Genomic DNA, 24471 nt, shown 5'->3' on the forward strand with positions numbered 1-24471 from the left:
ATTTGACCCTAGATGCACAGAAATTCTGTGGCACAGATTTATTTATCAATTTATTCAGTTATGTCATATTATCTTGACTTTGCACCAATTCCAGTGGAGCTCCTGGGATTTTAGAGATGTTAATTCTGACAATTGTTAATATTATGCTAAAGATAAATGCTGTCATGACACAAGAATTTGGATGATCTTCTCACATCACAGAACAGTTATAACACAAAAGCAAGTCATTTAATCCATTATATCTGTGCTGGCTGTCTACGTGAGCAACTCTTCCAGTGTCTTTTCCCTGTGATGATGCCTTTTCCGACAGTAATCCAGTTCCCCTCAAAGAGTGCTTTTTTCCATGTTTCCATTGCCTCCTTTGTCAATTATCTTGAATCTGTGTCCTCTCATTCCCCGGCCTTCCACCAGTCAGAACAATTCTTTTCCTTATTTACTCTGTACAGCCCTTTATGATTTCACAAAAGTCTGCAGATTCTTCTTTCAGTTTTCACTTTTTTCCAAGAAAAACAGTTGTGATCTCTCCTATCTGTCTGCCTGCCTTATCATTCTTCATTCCTGTGCTTTTTTTTTCTGCACTCTGTAATGTTTTCATATCTTTCCTAAAGTGTGGTACCCAGTACTAGATGCAGTACTCTTTTTGAGGATGATCCAGTGTTTTATACAAGCTTTACACTAGGTTGTCCAACATATTTTAAAATAGTTTTGAATAGCCTCTATTGTCACATATACCCAATGAGTAAAGTGAAAAGATTATAAGTTGCCAATTGCAGCACCAACTTAGGTACAAAAGTACCTAGGCACAGCTTCTTTTGTTAAAAGGTCTTGGACAATACATAGAACATAGAAAAATACAGCGCAGTACAGGCCCTTCGGCCCTCGATGTTGCGCCGTCCGAAGCCTACCTAACCTACACTAGCCCAATAACCTCCATATGCTTATCCAATGCCCGCTTGAATGACCATAAAGAGGGAGAGTCCACCACTGACACTGGCAGGGCATTCCATGAACTCACAACCCGCTGAGTAAAGAATCTACCCCTAACATCTGTCCTATACCAACCTCCCCTTAATTTAAAGCTGTGTCCCCTAGTAACAGCTGACTCCATACGCGGAAAAAGGTTCTCACTGTCAACCCTATCTAAACCCCTAATCATCTTGTACACCCCTATCAAATCTCCCCTAAACCTTCTTTTCTCCAATGAGAACAGCCCCAAGTACCTCAGCCTCTCCTCATACGATCTTCAAATACAGAAATAAAATGACCAGAATTATAGAAAGGAGTTCAGAACAGCAGACCACATTAGTACGTAGTTTCCAAACCACACCAAGCGCTGACACCACACTGCACCAGCAACAACCTTGCCGGGAGGCCGCTACGCCACGCCAGGAGGCCCCTATGGTAGGAGGCTGGGAGGTTGCCATGCTGAGGGGCTGTTGTAGGAGGCCGCAGTGCCAGGCCAGGAGGATGCTAAGCCACAGTAGGAGGCCCCAATGGTAGGAAGCTGCAAGGTTGCTATGCCACGCCGGGGCCTGCCATAGGAGCCTGGAAGGTCGCCATGCCATGTCAGGGGTCTGCTGCAGGAGGCCACTGTACCAGGGCAGGAGGATGCCATGCCATGCCATGTCATGTCAGGACGCCACTGCACCAGGCAGGGAATTGTCACTTGCCGGGTGCAGGGGATCATTGCTCATTGGAGGCCGGGAATAGTCTTTGGAGGCTGGGAATCATTGCTGGCCAGAGACAGAGGATCGTTGCTTGCTGGAGAGCAGGGATCACCACTCCTTGTCGAAGGTTGCCAGAGGCTGGGAGTTGAAGGGGGGAAAAGAAGGAGGAAAAAGAAACACTGGGAGCAAGTAAAAGAGGAGAAAAAAAGAAGAGGAGCAGGTGGAGCAGACGAGCTCCAACTGGAGCGTCCTACTCCGCTGCCATCATATACCCAGCAGGTGAGAGTGTGGCCCACCAAATCTTTCCGTCCACCCCTCAGATTACTGTTCTGAGTACAGTCAAGTCTGACCTTCAATCAGAGACGACGACTCTCAAGGATCAAGAACCAGTCTGTGATTAGAAGAGGAGTGAGCAGTGTGAAGGTCAGCGGCTTCACTCAGCCCAGGGCCTGAAGACTGACACTAGTGAATCACAATGAGATGAGAACACAAAACTTTTCCACTTCTACAGTTGCCATCTTTAAAAGAGTCAAGATGACAGAGTGGGTTGGGAAAGGGTCAAAACGAATGAGTTGTAGGCAGCACGACTTGGATCAAATGGACTGTCTGGGAAGTAATCATTTTCTCAGTACTCTTGCAGTGTCTTGAACTTCTATGATATTTCTCCAAACCTCCCAGCCCTAGGAGTAAGTGTTTGCACCGACCAATTTGGTGTAGCCACCTAAATTAATCTTCTCAGACAAGTGGGAGAAAGTGGGGACTGCATATGTTGGAGATCAGAGTCGAGAGTGTGGTGCCAGAAAAGCACAGCAGGTCAGGCAGCATCCAAGGAGCAGGAGAATCGACGTTTTGAGCATAAGCCCATCATCATTCCTGAAAACGTCGATTCCCCTGCTCCTTGGATGCTGCTTGACCTGCTGTGCTATTCCAGCATGACACTTCTCAGAAAAGTATACATTTTTGTTGTTTTGATAATAGCAAAATAATTTTTTATCAACTTATTTTACTGAACGTTTCTCAATGGCCTCATGAGTAAGATAAAAATGGAAAGGTAGTACCTCTGGGAATAAGATTGAATAAGCAAGGTTTGACCTAACATCCTCACTCTTGTATTCTATGACCCTATTTATAAAGCCTAAGGATTGTATGCTTTAACCATGATTTTAATCTCTCCTGCTATCTTCAATGATTTATGGATCTATGCACCCAAGTTTCTGTGTGTCCCTCCATCCACTTTAGATTCATTTTTTTTGTAATGTCTCTCGAAGTAATTACCATTATTCTTTCTGCTTACTGAAAGACACTCTGCTGATACCAGTCTAAGCTGAGAATGTGTTGCTGGAAAAGCGCAGCAGGTCAGGCAGCATCCAAGGAGCAGGAGAATCGACGTTTCGGGCATGAGCCTTTCATCAGGAATAGTCTATTCCTGATGAAGGGCTTTTACCTGAAATGTTGAATTTCCTGCTTCTCAGATGCTGTCTGACCTGCTGTGCTTTTCCAGCACCACTCTGATCTAAACTCTGGTTTCCAGCATCTGCAGTCCTCACTTTTGCCTAGTTGATACTCGTCTAAGACACACCAGGTCACTTAAAACATTCACACGGTTCTCAATACAAACAGCTTTTTAACTATTTTGTAATGGTCAATATATTAGGTCTATCCTGATCCTAGACTGGAAGATTTCACATTACTGACCCTACAATTGAAATATGGTGTCCTGATATAAATTGAATGATGGTTTCCCTAGTTTCTATGCTCTTTTAATTTAATTTCTCTCTTCAGTCTAAACCAAGCCTTCAAAAAACCATTTTTATTTAGTTTCCATTTTGCTGAACTCCCCTTCCAATCATGAGAGAGAGAGAGAGAGAGATCTGTGTGTATTATATTCTATACATAACACGCACACATTAAATGTATCTATTTATATATGTATAAAATTTCTAAAAATCTGTAGGAGTGGGTGGAGTGTGATAAGGGGGTGAGAAAAGCTATAATTTAGTATTGGAGCCCAGTTGACAACCTCTGTTTATTTCTTGTGGTTTATCATATTTGCTGTTCTATTGCTTCCAGCCATCTGTTACACTATATTTATTTTAATTCAGTTGTCCAAGCAGACTCAATGAATGAATGAAACTTGATTTTAGTACAAGGATTCACAAATTATATATTTGCCTCCCCCCTCTCCCCCCCCCCCCCCCCCCCCCCCCAATCCTGCAGAACATTTCCTGGCAGACTAGATTTATGTATATTATAATTTAAAAATAAACTCCAAACTTTGATTCATCTGAACTAGAGTTTAGTCCAAGACTGCCTAAGAGGCCATCAGACTGTCACTGAACAGATTTCTTTTCTTTGTTGCACTACATTTTTAAAGTGCTGTTTAACTTGAAGAAACTTATTTTCATTCGCTAACCTTATTCTACAATTTTCTCCTCTCTCACAACAATACAGATTCCACATTTGGTGAACTGACATCAGCTGTTTTTCAGTACCTCACCAAACTTGTTGTTCGTGATGGGCAAAAATTAGAATGTGGGTCTCAGCTACCTCAGTATCCGTTCAGTACAAGTCTACTCACAGTTTACAGCAGAAGTCATGAAAGCAGGCTGGTTTTTTTTCCCTCTTTCTCGTCTAGCGGTACTGGAATTAAAAGATTTTTGTATGAAAGGATAAACAGTGAAGATAAGAAATCTCTGATTGCATGCTATTTAAGAAGACTGAGAACCAGCTTTTTATAACTATTTGATCTCTTGATAATTTAAAGCTTCTTCTCTAAAGTTGCCATGAGGCACTTATTTTAAGTTCACAGAAGCAGTTAGTGTGGAAGCAGTTACTCACTTTGTTGGGCTGAATTTAAATACTTCTATTTACAGCTAGGCATGGAGTGAATCTATGTGTTTATGTGGTTTCAGTCTTGTAATTTAGAATAGTGAAGGGCTTTATTCTTGATGTTGGTTGTTCCAGTTGCTTTGGACCTATATATATATATACACCTCACTTCTGGCATGAATCTTGTGATCCTGCAGCTCGAATAGATTGACTTGGTTATAGATTGGATAGCTGCACTGTGGAAATACTCCCTCACTCCTTTAAAATTCTGTAAGTACCTCCAGATTGTATAATAAATTATCAATCAAGTTTGATTAAAGTAATTTTATTAGACCCCTTGTGAAACATCAGCATTGTGTAATTACTGAGAACTGAATTTGATTTAAGCAACTGACTTCTACCTTGAGTTTAGAGTATTGAGTGCATAGTTGGGAGCTAAAAGCCTTTAAGATTTGATCGGAGAAGTATGTTATCAGAATCTGGGCACTCTGTACAATACAATAAAGCAAATCTGTTGCAAGATCCCAATACTCCGAAGATTTGAAATAATTACTTTATTGTTTGGTTGGCGAACTGTGGAGCTTGAATTCGTGAGTGGCTCGTTGGTTACAGAACCGAACAAAACTTGAATCAGTGAGTGTGTTATTGAGGTTCAGGACTATCTGAGATTTGAATTACATTGTTGGATCATTGTTGTGCATATTAGTACATCCCTTGCAGCATAAGGTTTGTGTGTTTTATTGGAAGCTTTTCTTTGAAACTAAACTGCTAAAATCTAGGATCTTTTGGCATTTGACAGAGGGTGGTATTGATGGTTGTGAGGTTAAACTGGTGAGAGCACGTTCACGAATAGATCTCCTCTCAGAGTTTGAAGTATTCTATCTCTTATTGAGATTTCTGAACTTTTGATTTTTATCTCCTGCATGTCTTGGTGGAAATCTTGTAGATGGCAAAGTTCCCATATACTGTATCTGCTGCGTTTGTTCTTCTAGATAGTAGAGGCAGTGAGCTTAGAAGATGTTGCTTAGAGCCTTGGTGAATTTCTGTTGTGCATCTTGTAGATGGTGCACACCACTACTATTACTACTACTACTACGACAACATACTGAATGTTTATCAAGTTGGCTGCTTTCTCCTGAATGGTGTCCGGTTTCTTGAGTTGGAGCTGCACTCATCCAGGCAGGTGGCGTGTACTCCATTACACCTCTGACTTATTCCTTGGAGAAGAGGGACAGGATTTGATGGCTCAGGAGATGAGTTCCTCGATGCAAGATTCCTAGCCTCTGACCTACTCTGGTAGCTGTAGTACTTCTATGGCTAATCCACTTTAGTTTCTGACCAATTGTACCCCCAGATGTTGATAGTGTGGTGATGGTGATACCATTGAAAATTAAGGGCAATGGTAAGATTCACTCTTGTTTGAGATAGTCATTGCCTGACATCTGTGTGATACAAATGTTACTTGCCACTTATGAGCCCAACTCTGGATATTGTCCGGATCTTGGTGCATTTGGACATGGACTGCTTCAATATTTAAGGAATTGTGAATGGTGCTGAACGTTGTACAGTCATAAGCAAGCGTGCCCACTTCTGACCTTATGACGGAGGGAAAGTCATTGATGAAGCATCTGAAGATGATTAGGTCTAGGACACTACTGAGGAACTCCTGTCAAGATGTCTTGGAGTTGAGATGACTGACCAACAACTGCAAACACCTTCCTCTGTGTTTAGCATGACTGCAACTAGCAGAGAGTTTGCCTCCTCATTCCCATTGGCTCCAAATTTGCTAGAGCTCCTGATGCCAGTCAATTGAATGCACCCTTGAAGTCAAGGGCAATCATACTTACCTTACCTGAGGAATCAAGGCACCTGCATCAATGACAGAAGTCATACATAATAAAATAATGTTTAATAATGATAAAGTTCATCACAGTTCAGTTAACGGCTCCTGGGCTCGGGGTAAACTGGTTAAGGAATGACAGAATACCCGAAAATGCAGCTTTGCAACTGCCATGCCAGACCATTGGAATACTGGGCCAGAATCCTCTGCTAAGAAGACAGCCATGCCGGGTTATGATCACCACTCCTGGATGAGACTGCCTGATGGACCACTGGGGCTTCCGCATGGGGATGAGACCGCAATGCCAGACCGCGACCTTTCTTTTCCTTCAGGCACCTAGGCCTAGCTGCGGACCTGGAAGCTCGGCCTAGCCTGCGAATCTGGACTGGGGGAGTCAGCCTGGGACCTGTTCCTCGCTCGCCGGGCGACCCCATGCTGGGTGGGAGTCATGTCCGGATTATTTTGGCATTGCTGCTGCTGCCATCAGAGGCTGCCTCCTTCACCCACCACTCTCCAGGCCTAAAAGAAAAGCAAAAGAGCAAAAGTGAAAAAAAAAGAGAAAGAAAGCTGACTGGAGCGAATGAGTCCGAGGCTCAGCACCACCATCTTGAAAGAAATATTGACAATGGAAACGTTTCTAGATCTTCCTCCACTGAGTCATTTAATTGTCTACCACTATTTATGACTGGATGGGGCCAGACTACAAAACTAAGGTCTGATCTGTTGGCTGTGGAAGGGTTTTATGGAACTTCTGTGGAAAGTTAATTGCTGTCCGTTCCATTCTACCAATCCTTTTAATTTTTTGCTATGTGTTAATTATTGCTAGCTAACATGTGCTGCAAATGAACTGTTGCAAGTGTCAAAGCTCATTACTTAATATTTACACCACTGTAAAATGTAAACTTTATTTCTTTTTCCTTTTATTTTCTTTATCTTCTCTTAGTCTTACATTTCTTTTTCTCTCAATATTGCTTTCTTGGCATTAAATTTAGCATTGAATTCACCCACTCAAATTTATACTTTGAATCAAAGAATCCTTATAATGTAGAAACAAGCCATTCGGTCTATCGAGTCTGAATCGACCCTCCAAAGACCCACCCATCTCCAGAACCCCACATTTACCATGGCTAATTTCTTAGCTTGTACATCCCTGGACGCTGTGGGCAATTTAGCATGGCCAATCCACCTAGCCTGAACATCTTTGGACTGTGGGAGAAAACCAAAGCACCTGGTAGAAATCCACACAAACACTGGGAGAATGTGGGATCTCCACACAGACAGTCACCCAAGGCCAGAATTGAACCTAGGTCCCTGGTAGTTGAGGCAGCAGTGCTAACCACTGAGCCAGTGTGACACCCAACCACTTTGTGCTGTCTATTTCAAAATCCTTCAATTATTAGTACTGTTCACTCTGAACTTTCTCATCATCAGCACACATTCAGCAACTTAGCAATCCAAAAAACAAATGTGCAAGTGTAAGTCTAGCTAATCACAGTTGCTGTTTAAAGCATTTGTACAGAAAATTATGGTAAGTAATATATTTACACTTCATATTTAATTGTTAATCAACCTTTTAAATCTGAGAAGCACTTCAGTAAAATTAAGAAGGTACAGTAATAAAGCAACCAATGCCATTCAGTCTCTTTAAGCCCTTGCATGCATTGATGGTAGAAATCTGCATAACATACACCAATTGGAACAAATTTAATTTTGTGAAACTATCCCAAACCATACCCTGTGCCAAATTAAACAAAAATTATTTTTGTCGTATAAACTCTGGGTGGCACCTGTTTGTTGTAAATATGCAATAGTTGAACTTTGAGAATACATGGCTGAAGCAAGTATCAACTTGTTTTCATTTCAACTGCCAGAGTAGTTATTCAATCCCTTAATCTGCTCCTCTATTCAATTAGCTCATGTCTGATTTGCTTTTTTTTAATTCATTCATCTGATGGGTGTATTTGTTGCCTGTCCCTAATCATCTTGGAGAAGGTGAACTGCTTCCTGAACCACCGTCATCTTGGAGTGTGCAGACACCCACAATGCTGTTGAGTACAGCCTTAATTTAGGAAGACAAGATATTTAGCTGTCTTTGCTCCGGATCCTTTTTCTTGATCACACAAACTCAATATCACAGTTTTGAAAGCTTCAGTTGTATCATAATATGGATTGTGATGGAGTGGTTTCCAGGTTCCTACAACCCTTTGTCTAACAAAAAAAAGTACTTTCTGATTCTGCTCCAGAATGGCCTAATTCGTTCTATGTTCTTGATCACCCCATCAGCAGAAATAGCTCACTGCATCAAACCATCAAGTCTTTTTGACATTTGAAACATCGTGATCAGGTCATCCATCAGCCCTTTTGTACTAATTTCTTTCCTATAATGTTTGGATTACAGAAGTAAGGATAGTCATTTTAATTCTGAGGAATTGTGGGAGTTTATTCTCATGGAATAGTAAAAGCAAACAGCTGATGAGTGAGTAGGACTCAGTGTAAAATAGAATATGGGTAATAGAGCTTTGAATTTCAATAAGTGGAGAATGTTAACCCTGCCATGCAAGCATGCATAGACTTCAGTGTTACTGTACTGGATCTGTGCAATATGTTTTAAACTTGCAGTGATGTTATCAAAGTTGAAAGGTGAGGGCCCATGATGTTCGAGGTGAGCTACTGGTATGGATTGAGGATTGGCTGTCTGACAGAAGGCAGAGAGTAGGGATAAAAGGATCTTTTTCGGAATGGCAGCTGGTGACAAGTGGTGGTTCACAGGGTTCAATGTTGGGGCCCCAGCTGTTCACTTTATATATAAATGATCTGGATGAAGAGACTGGGGGCATTCAGGCAAAGTTCGCCAATGATACAAAATTAGGTGGACAGGCAGGTAGTTCTGAGGAGGTGGGGAGGCTACAGAAAGATTTAGATAGTTTAGGAGAATGGTACAAGAAATGGCTGATGAAATTCAATGTGAGCAGATGTGAGGTCTTGCACTTTGGAAAAAAGAACACAGGCATGGACTATTTTATAAAAGGTGAGAAAATATATAAAGCCAAAGAACAAAGGGATCTGGGAGTGCTAGTCCAGGATTCTCTAAAGGTTGACTTGCAGGTTGAGTCCGTGGTTAAGAAAGCAAATGTAATGTTGTCATTTATTTCAAGAGGGTTGCAATATAAAAGCAGTGATGTGCTACTGAGACTTTATAAAGCTCTGGTTAGGCCCCATTTAGAATACTGTGTCTAGTTTTGGGCCCCATACCTCAGGAAGGACATACTGGCACTGGAGTATGTCCAGCGGAGATTCACAGAGATGATCCCTGGAATGGTAGGCCTAACATACAATGAACAGCTGAGGATCCTGGGATTGTATTCGTTAGAGTTCAGAAGGTTGAGGAGAGATCTTATAGAAACTGACAAGATAATGCATGGCTTAGAATGGGTGGATGCTGGGAAATTGTTTCCGTCAGGCAGGGATACTAGGATTCGTGGGCACAGACTTAGAATTAGAGGGGTCAATTTAAAATGGAAATGAGGAGACATTTCTTCAGCCAGAGAGTTTTGTGCCTGTGGAATTCACTGCCACAGAGTGCAGTGGAGGTTGGAACGTTAAATGTCTTCAAGGCAGAGGTTGATAAATTCTTAATCTCGCAAGGAATTAAGGGATACAGGGAGAGTGTGGGTAAGTGGCATTGAAATGCCCATCAGCCATGATTGAATGGTGGAATGGACTCAATGGGCCGAATGGCCTTACTTCCACTCCTATTTCTTATGGTCTTATGGTTTTATGGTCTGTGACTACTAGAGAGAGCCGCTAAAAGGCAGGCAGTCACAATTCTTGTCTTGCTCTTCCTAACCTAATGGTGCTGAAACCAAGTGTCATTTGCTTCCTACCTCTGGTGAGACCAACTGATAGCACAGATCAAAAATCAGTACTGCAATCAACCTGGCTTGTGTGACTTAACAACTCATAAGTGAATTGTTGATCTCTAGTCCAGCACAGTGTGTGTGGCATGATGCCTATGATACAGAACATGGAATGATTGATCTTCTCATTCTAATGATAGGGATCTTCTTGTTCCAGATTTGACTGTGTACTGAAGATGGAGAGCACATTTGAAGTTATCCTAAATACTCAGTTGAAACAGGTAAATATATAGAGAGTTTACCATTGCAACATAACAGCGGACCGATATCAACAGACAACAGCAGGCTCACGTGCGACAAGTGTCATATGGGGCTCACTGTTACCATGTATTTTTAAAATGGCTTTTTTTTTGCAATTATGGGGTTTTTAAGAATATCATTTTGGGACTGTAGTTTTAAGTTGAAGGTAAATGAAAGAGGTTATATAACCTATTCTGCAACCTGCTGCTCACTTTGTTTCGGTTGCTTTACTGAGAAGAGGGGAACCTAACATTTGATGATCATGGCTGGACTTTGAATATCTCACTGTACCAGAAAGGTGTCATAGGTATACTAAATCTTCATTTAGATTTGAAAATTGCAACTTTAAGGGGAGTCACATTTTCCCAGGGAATGTGGAAAAACCTGCAAGGTTTACAATCTATGATCTTGGTCTGTCATTATCTCTGATATTTATTTTTAACTTCCTCCCCTTTCCTCGGCTGAAGAAACAAACACTTGCTGCTGTACCTTTCCATTGGTGCTGGCTTCGCTCAGTGTTGTCTCCAGGTTCATACTCCTCCAATGCTGCAATTCTGTTCCTGTGCGGATGATGGTTTGTACGTTGAGACCAGTGGAATACTGTCAAAATGCTTATTCATACTTGTGCATGTTTTCTGATAGACAAGCAATGAGATAGTCAGTGAAACATGGACTGCAATACACTATTCCATGGCACGAAGCTCATTGCCAATTTCAGTTTAGATATGTTGTTACGAGCCTTGGGATTAAAGTACGTTCCGCCCTTGGTATCAAGCTTTCACTACATAACTTTAAATGTTACAGTAAAGCACATTCCAACATGAGCACAGGGACTAGAAATAGCTTTTAACCTATCTCAACTGACCTTTTATGATATCAGTGTTTTTCTGCATGTTGCTTATTTATTTCAGTTGTTTGTTTGTATATTTCCATTTATTTAGTTTGAATTTCAAGCTGTAAGCTGGCATTAAAAACATCTTTCCCTACATAGGTTGTTTTAATTTCTGGATATTAGCACACACTTCTCTCATCTCAGTACAGAAGAAAATGGGAAATACCTGATTTTGAACTATACCACAATAGCAATGTCATTGATATTTTATTAAGGTATTGGCATATTTCTGCTTTTATCTCGAATCCAGATCTCGAAGTTGTTCGTTCATTACATAATAAGTACAAGAAAGTACCAGATACATTTAAATAAATACATAGTGAAAGGTCAGAGAAAAGTGCAGGCAGTATAAAATAACCCAACTAAATGCATTGGCACTATTGATACAGCAAGGGAAATGTTTCTGCCCAATGTGTAGGCCTGGTTAGTATTGTTAGTCAATTTAATCATAATCCATGCTGATCTAGACTTCAGCTAGCAGTCATACATACTTTATTTTTTATCAAGATTAAAAGCTAAAATTCCAACTAGCCTTTCTGCTGTCAAGCACAGATAAGTTGATTGCTCACTCTATACTGAGTTAATTATCAATGATCCAAAATTCTAATTTCTCTTAGTGTTATGATTGGACCTAATGTTATTCCTGGACAAGTCAGATCCTAAATTAAAATATGGTTAGATAGATTTTATTTTCTATGTTTTGGTTTTAACAATGTGGTCTGTCATTGAAGCTTAAACACAATGTTGCAGATTTGTTTTCAACAATAAATCAGAAGTTTCCTATGTAGAAGAAATTAAGATGAAATAGAATCAATCAAAATATTTACCTATAATGCACATTTAAAGATTTTGAAGCTCGGAATAAAAATATAATTCTCTTAATTCCGAAAGTGTCACTTTACAATACTGAACAGAGTATTCTGTCACTATACTCTATCACCTGTCTATAAAGGGTTGGTCACCTCAGTTGGCTGGATGACTTGTTTGTGATGTAGAGTGATGCCAACAGTGTGGGTTGAATTCCTGCACCATAAAGTACTTTCCTTCTCAACCTTTACTTTGCCTGAGGAGTGGTGACCCTCAAGTTAAACCACCATCAGTTGTGTCTCTGTATATAAAGAGTGGAAGCCCTATGATCTGGTCAGCCCCATTGTGTGCGACCTCACCTCGTGGAACTTAATTTCGGTATGATTTTGGTCTTTAGGAGCTGATAGCCTATTCTTGGAACCTCCATATAAACTTTCTCAGCTTCAAGTAAACCATTTAAGTTTTTAACTTAACACTTCTGGTTGAAACTTTACTAAACTCCTTACACTGAGATAACATATTTCTTAACAGTTCTAACTCCTTTTCTGAGCAGTATCTCCTTTACACGTGCAGCTTCAGCTAAGACCTCCACAGAACTGCTCAGACCAAAATTAAATAAAATGCTTTCTTTCCAGACATTGGATTTATCCCCCAGTCAAAAGAGAAAGGCTCAATCCCTTCTCACTGCAGGCTAATGCACAACTGTTTACTTTGAGAAAAAATTCGCAGCAAACAATCTACAAGCCCACTACTATCCAGGAAGTCTTTCAAAGTCTGACAAAGTGTTTTAAAATAAATCACCAGCTTTACACACATACTTACTAGATACTCATGAAATCCCTTCTGACACACAAAAAATCCATTTGCCCCAAGTTGAAATTCCGTAATCCAAACACACAATTAAATTATGATAAATTATAAATCACACACTTTATACTAAATTAGTTAAACACTGCAGTTATCAACTGAACCATCAGGAGGTGCTCTACATTAAGGAGTCTTAATGACGTGTCAGTTGACATGTAGAAGTATCTTCTTTGTATAATGAACATAGAATGGTTACAGTGCATAAGAAGATATAAGGCTCTTTTTGTTTTGCAAGTCTCAGTTTTTTGTACCCCTACCACATTTTCCTTGAATGTGTGTTTTTTTTCTCAGAAAACTATACAATTCCAATTATGCCTTGGGGCATCACACAGAGCTTAATATATCCTATCTACATGCTGTGTAAAGCATTTTCATCTCATCTTGCTTTTTTTCTTGTCGACCATCTTATGGTTTTCCACCTTTCGGACTCCAGGAACAGTTTCTCTTAATCTTCTCTCTGTTGATCCTTCATAATTTTGAATACCTCCATCAAATCTCCATACAACCTTCACCTCTCTAATGGGAACAGCCCCAGCTTTTACAATCTACCATGTTACTGAAGTTTCTGGAACCACCTTGCAAATTCTTTCTGCATCCTGTCTTGTACCTTCATATTTTTGCTAAAGTGTGGTGCCTGGAATTGAAGGAAAGACTCAATTTGAAATTGAGTCTGTGTTTTGTAAAGATTCATTTTAATTTCCTTTGTTTTGTACTCTGCACCAATATTTATAAAGCTGAGAATACCATCTGCATTATGAATCACTTTGTGCCCTTTCACCCTCAGTGATTTTTGCACATATTACTGCAGGACCTTATGCTTCTCCATCCTCTTTAGTTTTGTGTCCTTTAATTTACATTGTCTTTCCTCATTATCGTTACCAAAATGCATTGCTTCACCATTCTCGGTATTAAATTTTATCAGCCCTGTGTCTACAATTTCTATCAGCTAATGTTATCTTGAAGTCATTGGCATAGATTGCAAATAGATGAATCCCAAGTATTATCCTTGTGGCACTCCGTCTATTACATACTGCCCATCCCCACAATAATGGAAAGACCTTATTTGATCCATCATTCACATGTTTGTTATGCAAATAATTATTTAATGCTGCAGAACTATTGAAAAGTTGTTCCACTCTGTTTACAGTATAGTTGTGCCACTCAAGAACTAGAGTTTGATAGACTGTATGTGACGGTAGTCATCAACTTTTGTACCTTTGACAGTTTTCTCAACATTTATCAATGGTTTACAGATCCTTGCTGTGGTTGACTAATTTCTGCTTCAATCAGGCTTCTCTGGCCTTCTCCCCTCCCCAAGATCAGATCATGTGTAGAAACCAGAAACACAATGCTGTTAATTAAGCAAGGGTGCACTTGCAAACTGATTGCAGATTTGTTCATCTGTTACTGACATTTGTATGGGTAAGGGAGGGGATATGCCTCTAATTGTGTGTGGGGAAACTCACAGCCAGGCGAAGTTAAACCACTTTCATCAGAAGTAATTCTGAATGATAGGGACTCAGTGTATAAGATTTAGTATTTCCTTTTCAGGTGGAGGACATGCACCTGTAGGTAGGTATATGCTGCCATCTTTTGCGAGAATAGCTACCTTATACCTTGAGAGAATTCATAGCTGTGAGTCAAGAATTTCATTTCTTTTTAATGTCTATGTAAAGGTAGGTTGCAGGCAATGTAGAAGTCTTGGGCAGAACCAGGATTTCTGGATAAGCAGTGAGCGCAGCAGGAAATAGAGATTTTGAGGGTAAAGTGGGACAAGAGGAGAGTGATACAAGTCTATACCCATTCCAGGCTTAGAAATGGGTAACAGAAAAGTGTAAGTTTCCCAGTTGAAATCCGAACGAAGCAGTGTAATTTAGATTAGCAGACAAATTGAAACCAAAGAGACTGGCAGACCATGTCTGGAGGCATGTTTACACTTTGACTGACTCACCTTTAGGAATAGACAAAGGCCAATTAACCCCATGAACTGTTCTGTATTCACAGATGATAATTGATAGGAAGGCCACATTATTTCCCCCCAAGCATTTGTGTATTTCACTGATTCTGCTGAGAGCAACAACCAGTTAGAAAGGGCAATTTATTTTGGTATTGTCTCTTTAGTTGGCTCAGTTTCTTTTGGGCAAGAATGAACAAATAATACAAAAATAAATGAAAACAGTTGAAAAGCTGGGATCTGACCCTAACTTGTACTTAATAAAGTGGAACACTGCAGATGCTGGAAATCTGAAACATAAACTGGGAATGCTGGAGAAACTCAGCAGATCTGGCAGCACTTGTGGAGAGAGAGAGACACACACCAAGTTAACATTTCAAGTCCAGTATGACTCTTAAGTTATGCATAGAACTGCATACAATGTAAGAAATTAAAATTATCACCAGAATCATCTGTAATCTCTATATGTTTTAATTATCTTGAGACTATGATTGGAATGAATTTTATAAAACTACATTTTCTGTATCAGTTTCCAGTGGTATTTTCAATAGAGACACTGGGTACACAAACCTGCGTCAATATGGTCAGGTGCTCATTCCAGTCTTTTTCTAAAAGTTGCTTTAGTCCATAAAGGTTTCAATTAATAAAACCTGGAAGTTAAATAATGGTAGTTCCATTTTCATTGGGATTGTATCAACTTTCTGAAACTCAACACTAGTTGTGAATCTGCAGTATTTTGGACAAGAGTCTGAAATTAAGCAATATTTGGAAGAGATAATGGCCTTGGTCACTGTCTTTGTTTTAATATTCCTTTCTCTTCCTCATTGCCTCATATACATATCTCTTATTGCACCCTTTTATTCTCTTGCTTTCCATTGTATGTAGAATCCCCCACAATGAACATCCGGGGGGTTATCATTGACAAGAAGCTGAACTGGAGCAGTTTTACAAATGCTATGGCTACAATAAGTGATCAGGCAAAGAATTCTACTGCGAGTAACTGTTCTATTTCCCCAGTGCCTGTGCACCAACTACAAGGATCAAGTCAGGAGTGTGATGGAATGCTCTGTATTTGCCTGAATCAGTGCAGCTCCAACAACACTCAAAATGCTTGACACCATCTAAGGCAAAACATCCCATTCACCACCTTCAGCATTAACTCTCTTCACCATCAACGCGCAGTGACAGGAGTGCGCACCATCATAAGGTACAGGGTTGTAATTCCGAGACTCCTTTGAAAGCACCTGTGAAATAAATGACCTCTACAACTTAGAAAATCAAAGGCAGAAAATGCATTGAAATACCATCACTTGCAAGTTCGCTTCCAAGCCTTGCACTCTCCTAACTTGGAACTATATTGCCATTTCTTTAATGTGGCTGGACTAAAATCCTGTAGCTCCCTTGCAGCACTCTGAGTGTTCCTACATCCCAAGGTCTGCATTGGCTAATAAGACAGTTCACTACTGCGAGATTCTCAAGGGAAATTAATGTTAGTCCAGTGACACCTGTGTCTTGTGGAAAGAAAATTAAGGCCGTATCTTCCTAATTTGACTTACTCTGCAGCATATAAGTACTGTCAGCTGTATGGTGTCACCACATAAAGCATAGTCAGTGTTTTGTTAGTCATCTGAAAACTATAGTTATGTTGCAAAATTGTACATGATTAACAAGCAGGACAGAGAAGTTGTGTCAACAATTGGTCAAGTTTCTATCATGTGGGTATTTTACCAAATGCGTGGTTCACACAAGAAACTAATTAAGTTTTAAAAAAGCTTATAAATGTACTGAAAATCTTATTGGATTTTTTTTCCTTTTTTACATGGAATGTGTCTGACCATAAAGGTTGTCTACCATTTTTGTTGTCTCTGAGACTGAGGTAGCCAATTGTATATTATAGAGTCATAGAGATGTACAGCTTGGAAACAGACCCTTCGGTCCAACCCGTCCATGCCGACCAGATATTCCAACCCAATCTAGTCCCACCTGCCAGCACCTGGCCCATTTCCCTCCAAACCCTTCCTATTCATATACCCACCCAAATGTCTCTTAAATGTTGCAATTGTACCAGCCTCCCCACATCCTCTGGCAGCTCATTCCATACACATACTATCCTCTGCATGAAAAAATTGCCCCTTAGGTCTCTTTTATAGCTTTCCCCTCTCACCCTATTCTTGAAAGAAATGAAAGTAAATGCAACCACTGCATCATCAAGTCTTGTTGTTCCAAAGGTTCTCAGTCATGTAGAGTAGGTACTCTGTTTCTGCTGCTCAATAATGGAAGACATGATGGGGGAAGAGACAGAAGATAATAACCTGTTCGACTCACTGTTTTGGAAGATGAAGTGCTGTTAAAGTATTCATGGATAATTCAACTAGGTTGTAATCAACAAAAGATCCAGTGCATTATTACTTACAAAATGTGCCATTATGTGGCACCTTTAATGTGAGTGCTACCCTTTGGTAATTAACAGAGCCCAAATTGGAGATAAATGGATGCAAAGACAAAAAGCTATATGTGCTGTTCATTGTGCATCTGCTCAGCCACAAGTTTCCTATTCACTCCATGTTTTCCTTCTAGTTCTGGCTACCCATCTGACTATCTATCCCAAAACATAGAATTGATATGGAGAGTTATATCACAGAGACGTGTGAACTTCTGCTTGGATAAAGTTTGAGTTGAAGAACCTCCTGTTGCTTTTAAAATATGGGAGCATTGAAAATCTGACCATTAATTTTAAGTAGGATCTAAGAGGAGAACGTTAACACGTGTTTCCCCTTTTCCAATTATCTTCTGCTGTGTTTGGGGAGGTGATCACTGACTGGTATTGTACTTAGACTATTAATCCAGGAACTTGGCTATTGTTCTGGGGACCTGGGTTTGAGTCCCACCACAGCAGATGGTGGAATTTGAATTCAATAAAAAAAGTATCTAAATTAAGCATTGTTGATTGTTGAAAAAACTCATCTGGTTCACTAATATCCTTCATGATTAACAAGCAGGACAGAGAAGTTGTTGTGTCAACAATTGGTCAAGTTTCTATCATATGGGTATTTTACCAAATGCGTGATTCACACAAGAAACTAATTAAGTTTTAAAAAAGCTTATAAATGTACTGAAAATCTCCTGGTCGTCTCCTGGTCTGGTCTACATGTGACTCCATGACCACAGCAATGCGTTTACCCTCTGAAATGGCCTAGTAAGCCACTCAGTTGTATCAATTGCTATGAAGTCTCAACAAAGAAATTAAACAGGATGCACTATCCAGCATCGACTTAGGCCTCATAAAGAAAATGGCAGAAACAGCCCTGTGGACTCTGCAAAGTCCTCCTTAGCAACATGTGGGGGCTAGTACCAAACTTGGAAGAGCTGTCTCACAGATTAATCAAAGAACAGCCTGATATAGTCATACTCACTGAATCACACCTTACAGACAATACCTTACAGACACCACCATCATCATCCCTGGATATGTCCTGTCCTAACAGTAGACAGAGACATCATAGTGGTTTACAGTCGGGAAGGGGTTGCCCTGGGAGTCCTCAACATTGCCTCTACATGCCATGATATCTCGTGGCTTCAGCTTCAAAATGGGCAAGAAATGTCCTGCTAGTTTCCAGGACCACCCTCTGAGTTGATGAATCAGTACTCCTCCATGTTGAACGACACTTGGAGGAAGTACTGAGAGTGGCGAGGGTGCAAAATATATTCTGGGTAGGGGATTTCAACGTCCACCACCAGGAGTGGTTCGACGACAACGCTGGTGATTGAGCTTGTTGGGTTCTAAAGGGCATAGCTGTTGGACTAGGCCTGCAGCAAGATGTGAGAGAACCAACAAGAGAGAAAAATATACTTGACCTCATCCTTACCAATCCGGCAACTCCAGATGCATCTATCAATGATTGTATTGGTAAGAGTGACCACTACACAGTGCTTGTAGAGATGAAGTCCCACCTTCACTTTGAGAATAATCTCCATCATGATGTGTGGCATTATCACTGTAATAACTGGGACAGATTTCGAACGGATCTAGCAACTCAAGACTGGGCATCTATGAGGTACTGTGGGCCATCGACAGCAGCAGAATTGTATTCTACAATCTGCAACCTCATGGCCCAGCATAGGCTCAAATCGACTATTACCATCAAGCAAGGTGATCAGCCCTGGTTCAGTAGAGTGCAGGAGGACATACCAGGAGCAGCACCAGGCACACCTAAAAATAAGGTGTGAACCTGGTGAAGCAACAGGACTACTGCCAAACAGCATAAGCAGCAAGTGATAGACAGAGCTAAGTGATCCTACAATCAGTGGATTGGATGGAAACACTGCAGTCCTGCCGCATCCAGTTGTGAAATTGGTGGACAGTTAAAATACTCACAGGAAGAGGAAGCTCCATAAATATCCCCATCCTCAATGATAGAAGAGCTCAGGACATCAGTGTGAAAGATAAGGCTGAAGCATTGACAGCGCTTATCAGCCAGAAGTGCTGAGTAGATGATCTATCTCACCTTTCTTGAGTGAATGAATTATGCACTTATAGAGTAATAGAGTCATACAGCTGGAAACAAACCCTTCCGTCCAACTAGCCCACGTTGACCACATTCCCAAACTAAACTAATCCCAGCTGCTTGAGTTTTGTCCATATCCCTCCAAACCTTTCCTTATCCAAATGTCTTTTAAATGTTGTAACTGTACCTGCATTCACCACTTCCTCTGGCAGTACATTCCACACACAAAGCACTCTCTGTGTAAAAAAAAAAGTTGTCCTTCATGTCCTTTTTAAATCTTTCTCCTCTCACCTTAGAATATGCCCCTTAGTTTTGAACTTCCCCACCCTAGATAAAAGACCCTTGCTGTTAACCATATCTATGCCCCTCATAAGATCACCCCTCAACCGTGTACGCCCCAGTTAAAAAAAAATCCCAGCCTATTTTTATAACTCGAACCCTCTATTCCCAGCAATGTTTTTGTTTTCAATAAATTCAGTGTTACATATATTTATAATCTCTGTTAGAGCTTATATTGTGAATTACAACTGCCTCTAATGGAAAGTGCCACAGCTGCTTTAAATAGTTGAAAGAAATTGCTGTATTTCTTGGAATTTAGAAACTATTGACCATATTTGAATGTATCTTATATACATAACTAATAAACATACATATGCCAAATGGCTGGTTAAAAAGACTGAGGCATCCCACCCTGTTACACCACAACCTTTGCAGACAGCCTCAAACACAAACAACTTGTATCACATTCATGGATTGTAACTTTGGTTTGAACTCAATCGCTGAGGCAGTTCACATCATTTGTGTTAAACTAGCTTAGACTTACATCAGGTTTGGAGCACATAGGATATTGGACGGCACGGTGGCTCAGTGATTAGCACTGCTGCTTCACAGTGCCAGGGACCCAGGTTTGATTCCACCCTTGGGCAACCGTCTATGTAGATTTTGCACATTCTCCCCGTGTCTGCATGGGTTTCCTATGGGTGCTCTGGTTTCCTCCCAAAGATATATAGGTTAGACCTTGGGATATGCAGGGTTATGGGGATAGGTTGGGTCTGGGGGGGAATGTTCTTCAGAAGGTTGGTGTGGACACGATGGGCTAAGTGGCTGGCTTTCACATTGTAGGGATTTTATGATACCTTTAGATCTCTTAGATTCTTAATTTCCAATGTGGCCTCATACTTCTTGCCAAAATCTAACGTTTCACATTTATCTATGCTCTGATTCATTTGTGAATTGCACATTCATGTTGCAAGTTTACCAGTCTTTGTTTTTACAGTTTTCACTATATTCCCTTCAATTTTGCATCAGCTGCAAAATTTGGAATTGTACTGTCAAATCCAGAATCCAAGTCATGAATGCATATTGTTAAGACCTCTTCCAACACTGATTTTTCTTTGCAGACTATTCCCATCTTTTGCCAATCTGATTGCATTTATTCAGTCCATCTCTCATTTTGCCGCCTGTAGTAACAAATAACATCACCTGTGATTGGATCTACTGCTCCAACAACAACCAGTTCTTTTATAGCAACAGCTAATTTCCTATTAATCTTAAAATTGCCCATCGATCTCTCTGAACACTTGTCATCTTCACATGCCTGCTGCACTTCAGTAACACAGGAACGGGAATATACCATTTAGTCCTTGAACCTGTTCTGCCATTCACAGGTCACAGCTGCTATGCAACCTAACTCGCATGGCTCAGTAGTGAGCACTACTGTCTCACAGCAACAGCGACCCGGATTTGATTCCAACCTTGGGTGACTGGATTTGCACATTCTCCCCGTATCTGTGTGGGTTTCCTCCCATAATCAAAAGATGATCAGGTCAGGTGGATTGGCCATGCTAAATTGCCCTTGGTGTGAGGTGCATTAGTCAGGGGCAAATGTAGGGGAATGGGTCTGGGTAGGTTAGTCTTTGGAGGGTCGGTGTGGACTTGTTGGACCGAATGGCCTGTTTCCATACTGTAGGGAATCTAATCTAATCTAACTCCATATACTTACCATTACCCCATATTATCTTAACTTTTTAGAATAACAAAAAAGTCTTTAATTCTAGATTTATAATTTATATAGCATCAATTGTCATCTGCAAAGAAGTGTGCTAAATTTATATCATCCTTTATCTAAGTGTTTCCTAATTACGCTCCTTAAGGCTGCCTCTAATTTCAGATGGTTTCCCAAGGTCTAGGCTTCTGACTCAGCAAAAATAATTTTGCTTTTTCTCTATCTCTTTGTCTTGATTTCTTAAAAACTTGGTTCAAAGCTTAACCCTTCAAATTTTGGGACTGTAACCATAGATTGTAAAGTCTGTCCTCATGTTGTAATCCTTGGACTTTGGGCTTTAATCTAGTAAATCCATACTGCATCCCCCCAACACCAAAATGTCCATCCTAAGGTGTGGGGTACAGAACCAAACACAGTCCTCTAACCAAACATTATGCAATTGAATATGATTTCTGCCCATTTATATTCCAATCGTCCCAATATAAAGATTAGTATTCCATTAGTCTTTTGTGGCATTTAATGATCTACATATCTGGACTCCTAAGTCTCTTTGGACTTCCATTGTTTCAATCTTTTCACCACTAAATTCATACCTTTTTAGGTCCACTGTGGATTGCTTTACATTAATGTGCACTGAAATCAATTTGTGCAATTGCTTAATCTATCAAGATTTGGAGGTGCCGGTGTTGGACTGGTGTGTACAAAGTTAAAAATCACACAACACCAGGTTATAGTCCAACAGGTTTAATTGGAAGCACACTAGCTTTCGAAGCGACGCTCCTTCATCAGGTGATTGTGGAGGGCTCGATCGTAACACAGAATTTATAGCAAAAAATTACAGTGTGATATAACTGAAATTATACATTTAAAAATTGATTGTCTATTAAGTCTTTCATCTGTTAGAATACAGTGATAGTTTCACTTCTTTCATGTGTAAATCACAAAACGTTTTTTTCAAAGTTGCATTCTCGGGTTAGCTGTTAACAATGGTGATAGCTAGACAATATGTTGAAGGTGTTGGCCCCCTGTGTTCTCTGTCTATGCCATGATGTTTAGATTGATTCTAATCTAAAAAGTGAGATAACAGAGTTTTACATAAATTCATGCAGTTTTTGAGCTTAGAGTTCTACATGAATGCATGCAGGTTTTGAGCAAAGTACGATGTAACTCTGCAAGTCCAAATTCACCCTGCAAAATATGTGTGTGCATATGGGTCTTTGTCTGTGTGTGTGTGTGTCTGTCTGTTTGGGGTGGGGGTTGTGAGTGTGAGAATGTGTATGTGTGAAGTCTGTGATGGGGTGCACGTGTGAGAGTGTGTGTGTGTCTATAAGGGTGTGTGTGGGTGTCTGCGTGTGTGTCTGTGTGTACCTGTGTCCGTGTCCGTGTCCGTGTGTGTGTGTGTGTGTGTGTGTAGGAATATCTGTGTGTGTGTGTAGTGCAATGGTGATCACCAGTAATGTGACATGAACCCAAGGTCCCGGTTGAGGCCCTCACTATGGGTACCGAACTTAGCTATCAGCCTCTGCTCAGCCACATTTCTCTGCTGCCTGTCTAATAGATATTAGATAATATCTATCTAATATTCCTGCCCACTACTACCTTGGAGGATGGTCACCCGAAGGTCCGAGGCTGAATGTCCTGGACCACTGAAGTGTTCCCCAACTGGGAGGGTTCCCACATTCACACATGCACCCCCTCACAGACTTAAGACACTCTGCACTCACTACACACAAACACACACACACACACTTTCTCACACTCACAACCCCCACCCCAGGCATACACACACACACACAGACAAAGACCCATATGCGCACATATATTTTGTTGGGTGAATTTGTACTTGCAGAGTTACATTGTAGTTTGTTCAAAAACTGCATGAATTTATGTAAAACTCCGTTATCTCACTTTTTAGATTAGAATCAATCTAAACATCATGGCATAGACAGAGAACACAGGGGGCCAACACCTTCAACATATTGTCTAGCTATCACCATTGTTAACAGCTAACCCGAGAATGCAACTTTAAAAACGGTTTTGTGATTTACACATGAAATAAGTGAAACTATCACTGTATTCTAACAGATGAAAGGCTTAAAAGACAATGAATAGTTCAATGTATAATTTCAGTTACATCACACTAAATTTTTGCTATAAATTCTGTTTTACAATCGAGCACTCCACAATCACCTGATGAAGGAGCGTCGCTTCGAAAGCTAGTGTGCTTCCAATTAAACCTGTTGGACTATAACCTGGTGTTGTGTGATTTTTAATTTAATATATCAAGGTTTGTTTGTAATTATATGTTTCTATCCACACTGCTTACGATGTCCCCCTAACTTTGTCTTGTTGGCAAATTTATATAGGTGACGGGATATAATGCCACATAAATTACTTGTGAATACTTGAGGCCATAAATGTTCTGGATGGATACTGAGAGTCAACACCCGTAAATTAGAGTACAATACTTGCCTATTATCCTCACTTTTAGTATCCTGACATTTCCTAAACAGGTCAGTAATTGTCTTCAATTCCACAGGCTTCAACTTTAGCCATCAGTCCCCACTGAGCAACTTGATCAAGTTGTTTCAGGAAATCCAGACAAATAATATCTATCTAATATTCCTGCCCACTACTACAAAAAATTCAATTAGGCTTCTCTACAAATCCATACTACTTTTCTCTGATTCTGAACTGAAAATCTTCAAGGTCTACCACCCAACGCTTCGAAATTTCACTGCAATTATTCTTAATGATGAGGTAGAGAAGGAAAGAAAAGGAAGCACTCTGGATCACATTACTATTGAGACGAGATTGGAGTAGTGCATTTCTCTCTCTAGCCTGAGACTAGCTCTCATTAGTCGTAATTTAGCTTTAAATGGTTTACCCAATTACTGTTCAGGCCAATTATATACCTTATCTATTTTGTTTAAAAAATAAAATGATAC

The 24471-nt window shown here is 40.3% G+C and overlaps 1 protein-coding gene across 1 annotated transcript in view; it reads left to right on the forward strand.

Annotated features, from left to right (window-relative positions):
- The window catches only part of LOC140493885 (cytosolic 5'-nucleotidase 1A), an 80359-nt gene that overhangs the window by 23040 nt on the left and 32848 nt on the right, over window positions 1-24471 (forward strand). Inside the window, exon 3 of the mRNA XM_072592879.1 lies at window positions 10411-10474. Within this exon, the coding sequence (XP_072448980.1) occupies window positions 10411-10474 (64 nt within the window). The remainder of the gene's footprint in view (window positions 1-10410; window positions 10475-24471) is intronic.

Source organism: Chiloscyllium punctatum, chromosome 22 (assembly GCF_047496795.1).
Source record: "Chiloscyllium punctatum isolate Juve2018m chromosome 22, sChiPun1.3, whole genome shotgun sequence".
Classification (NCBI taxonomy): domain Eukaryota; kingdom Metazoa; phylum Chordata; class Chondrichthyes; order Orectolobiformes; family Hemiscylliidae; genus Chiloscyllium; species Chiloscyllium punctatum.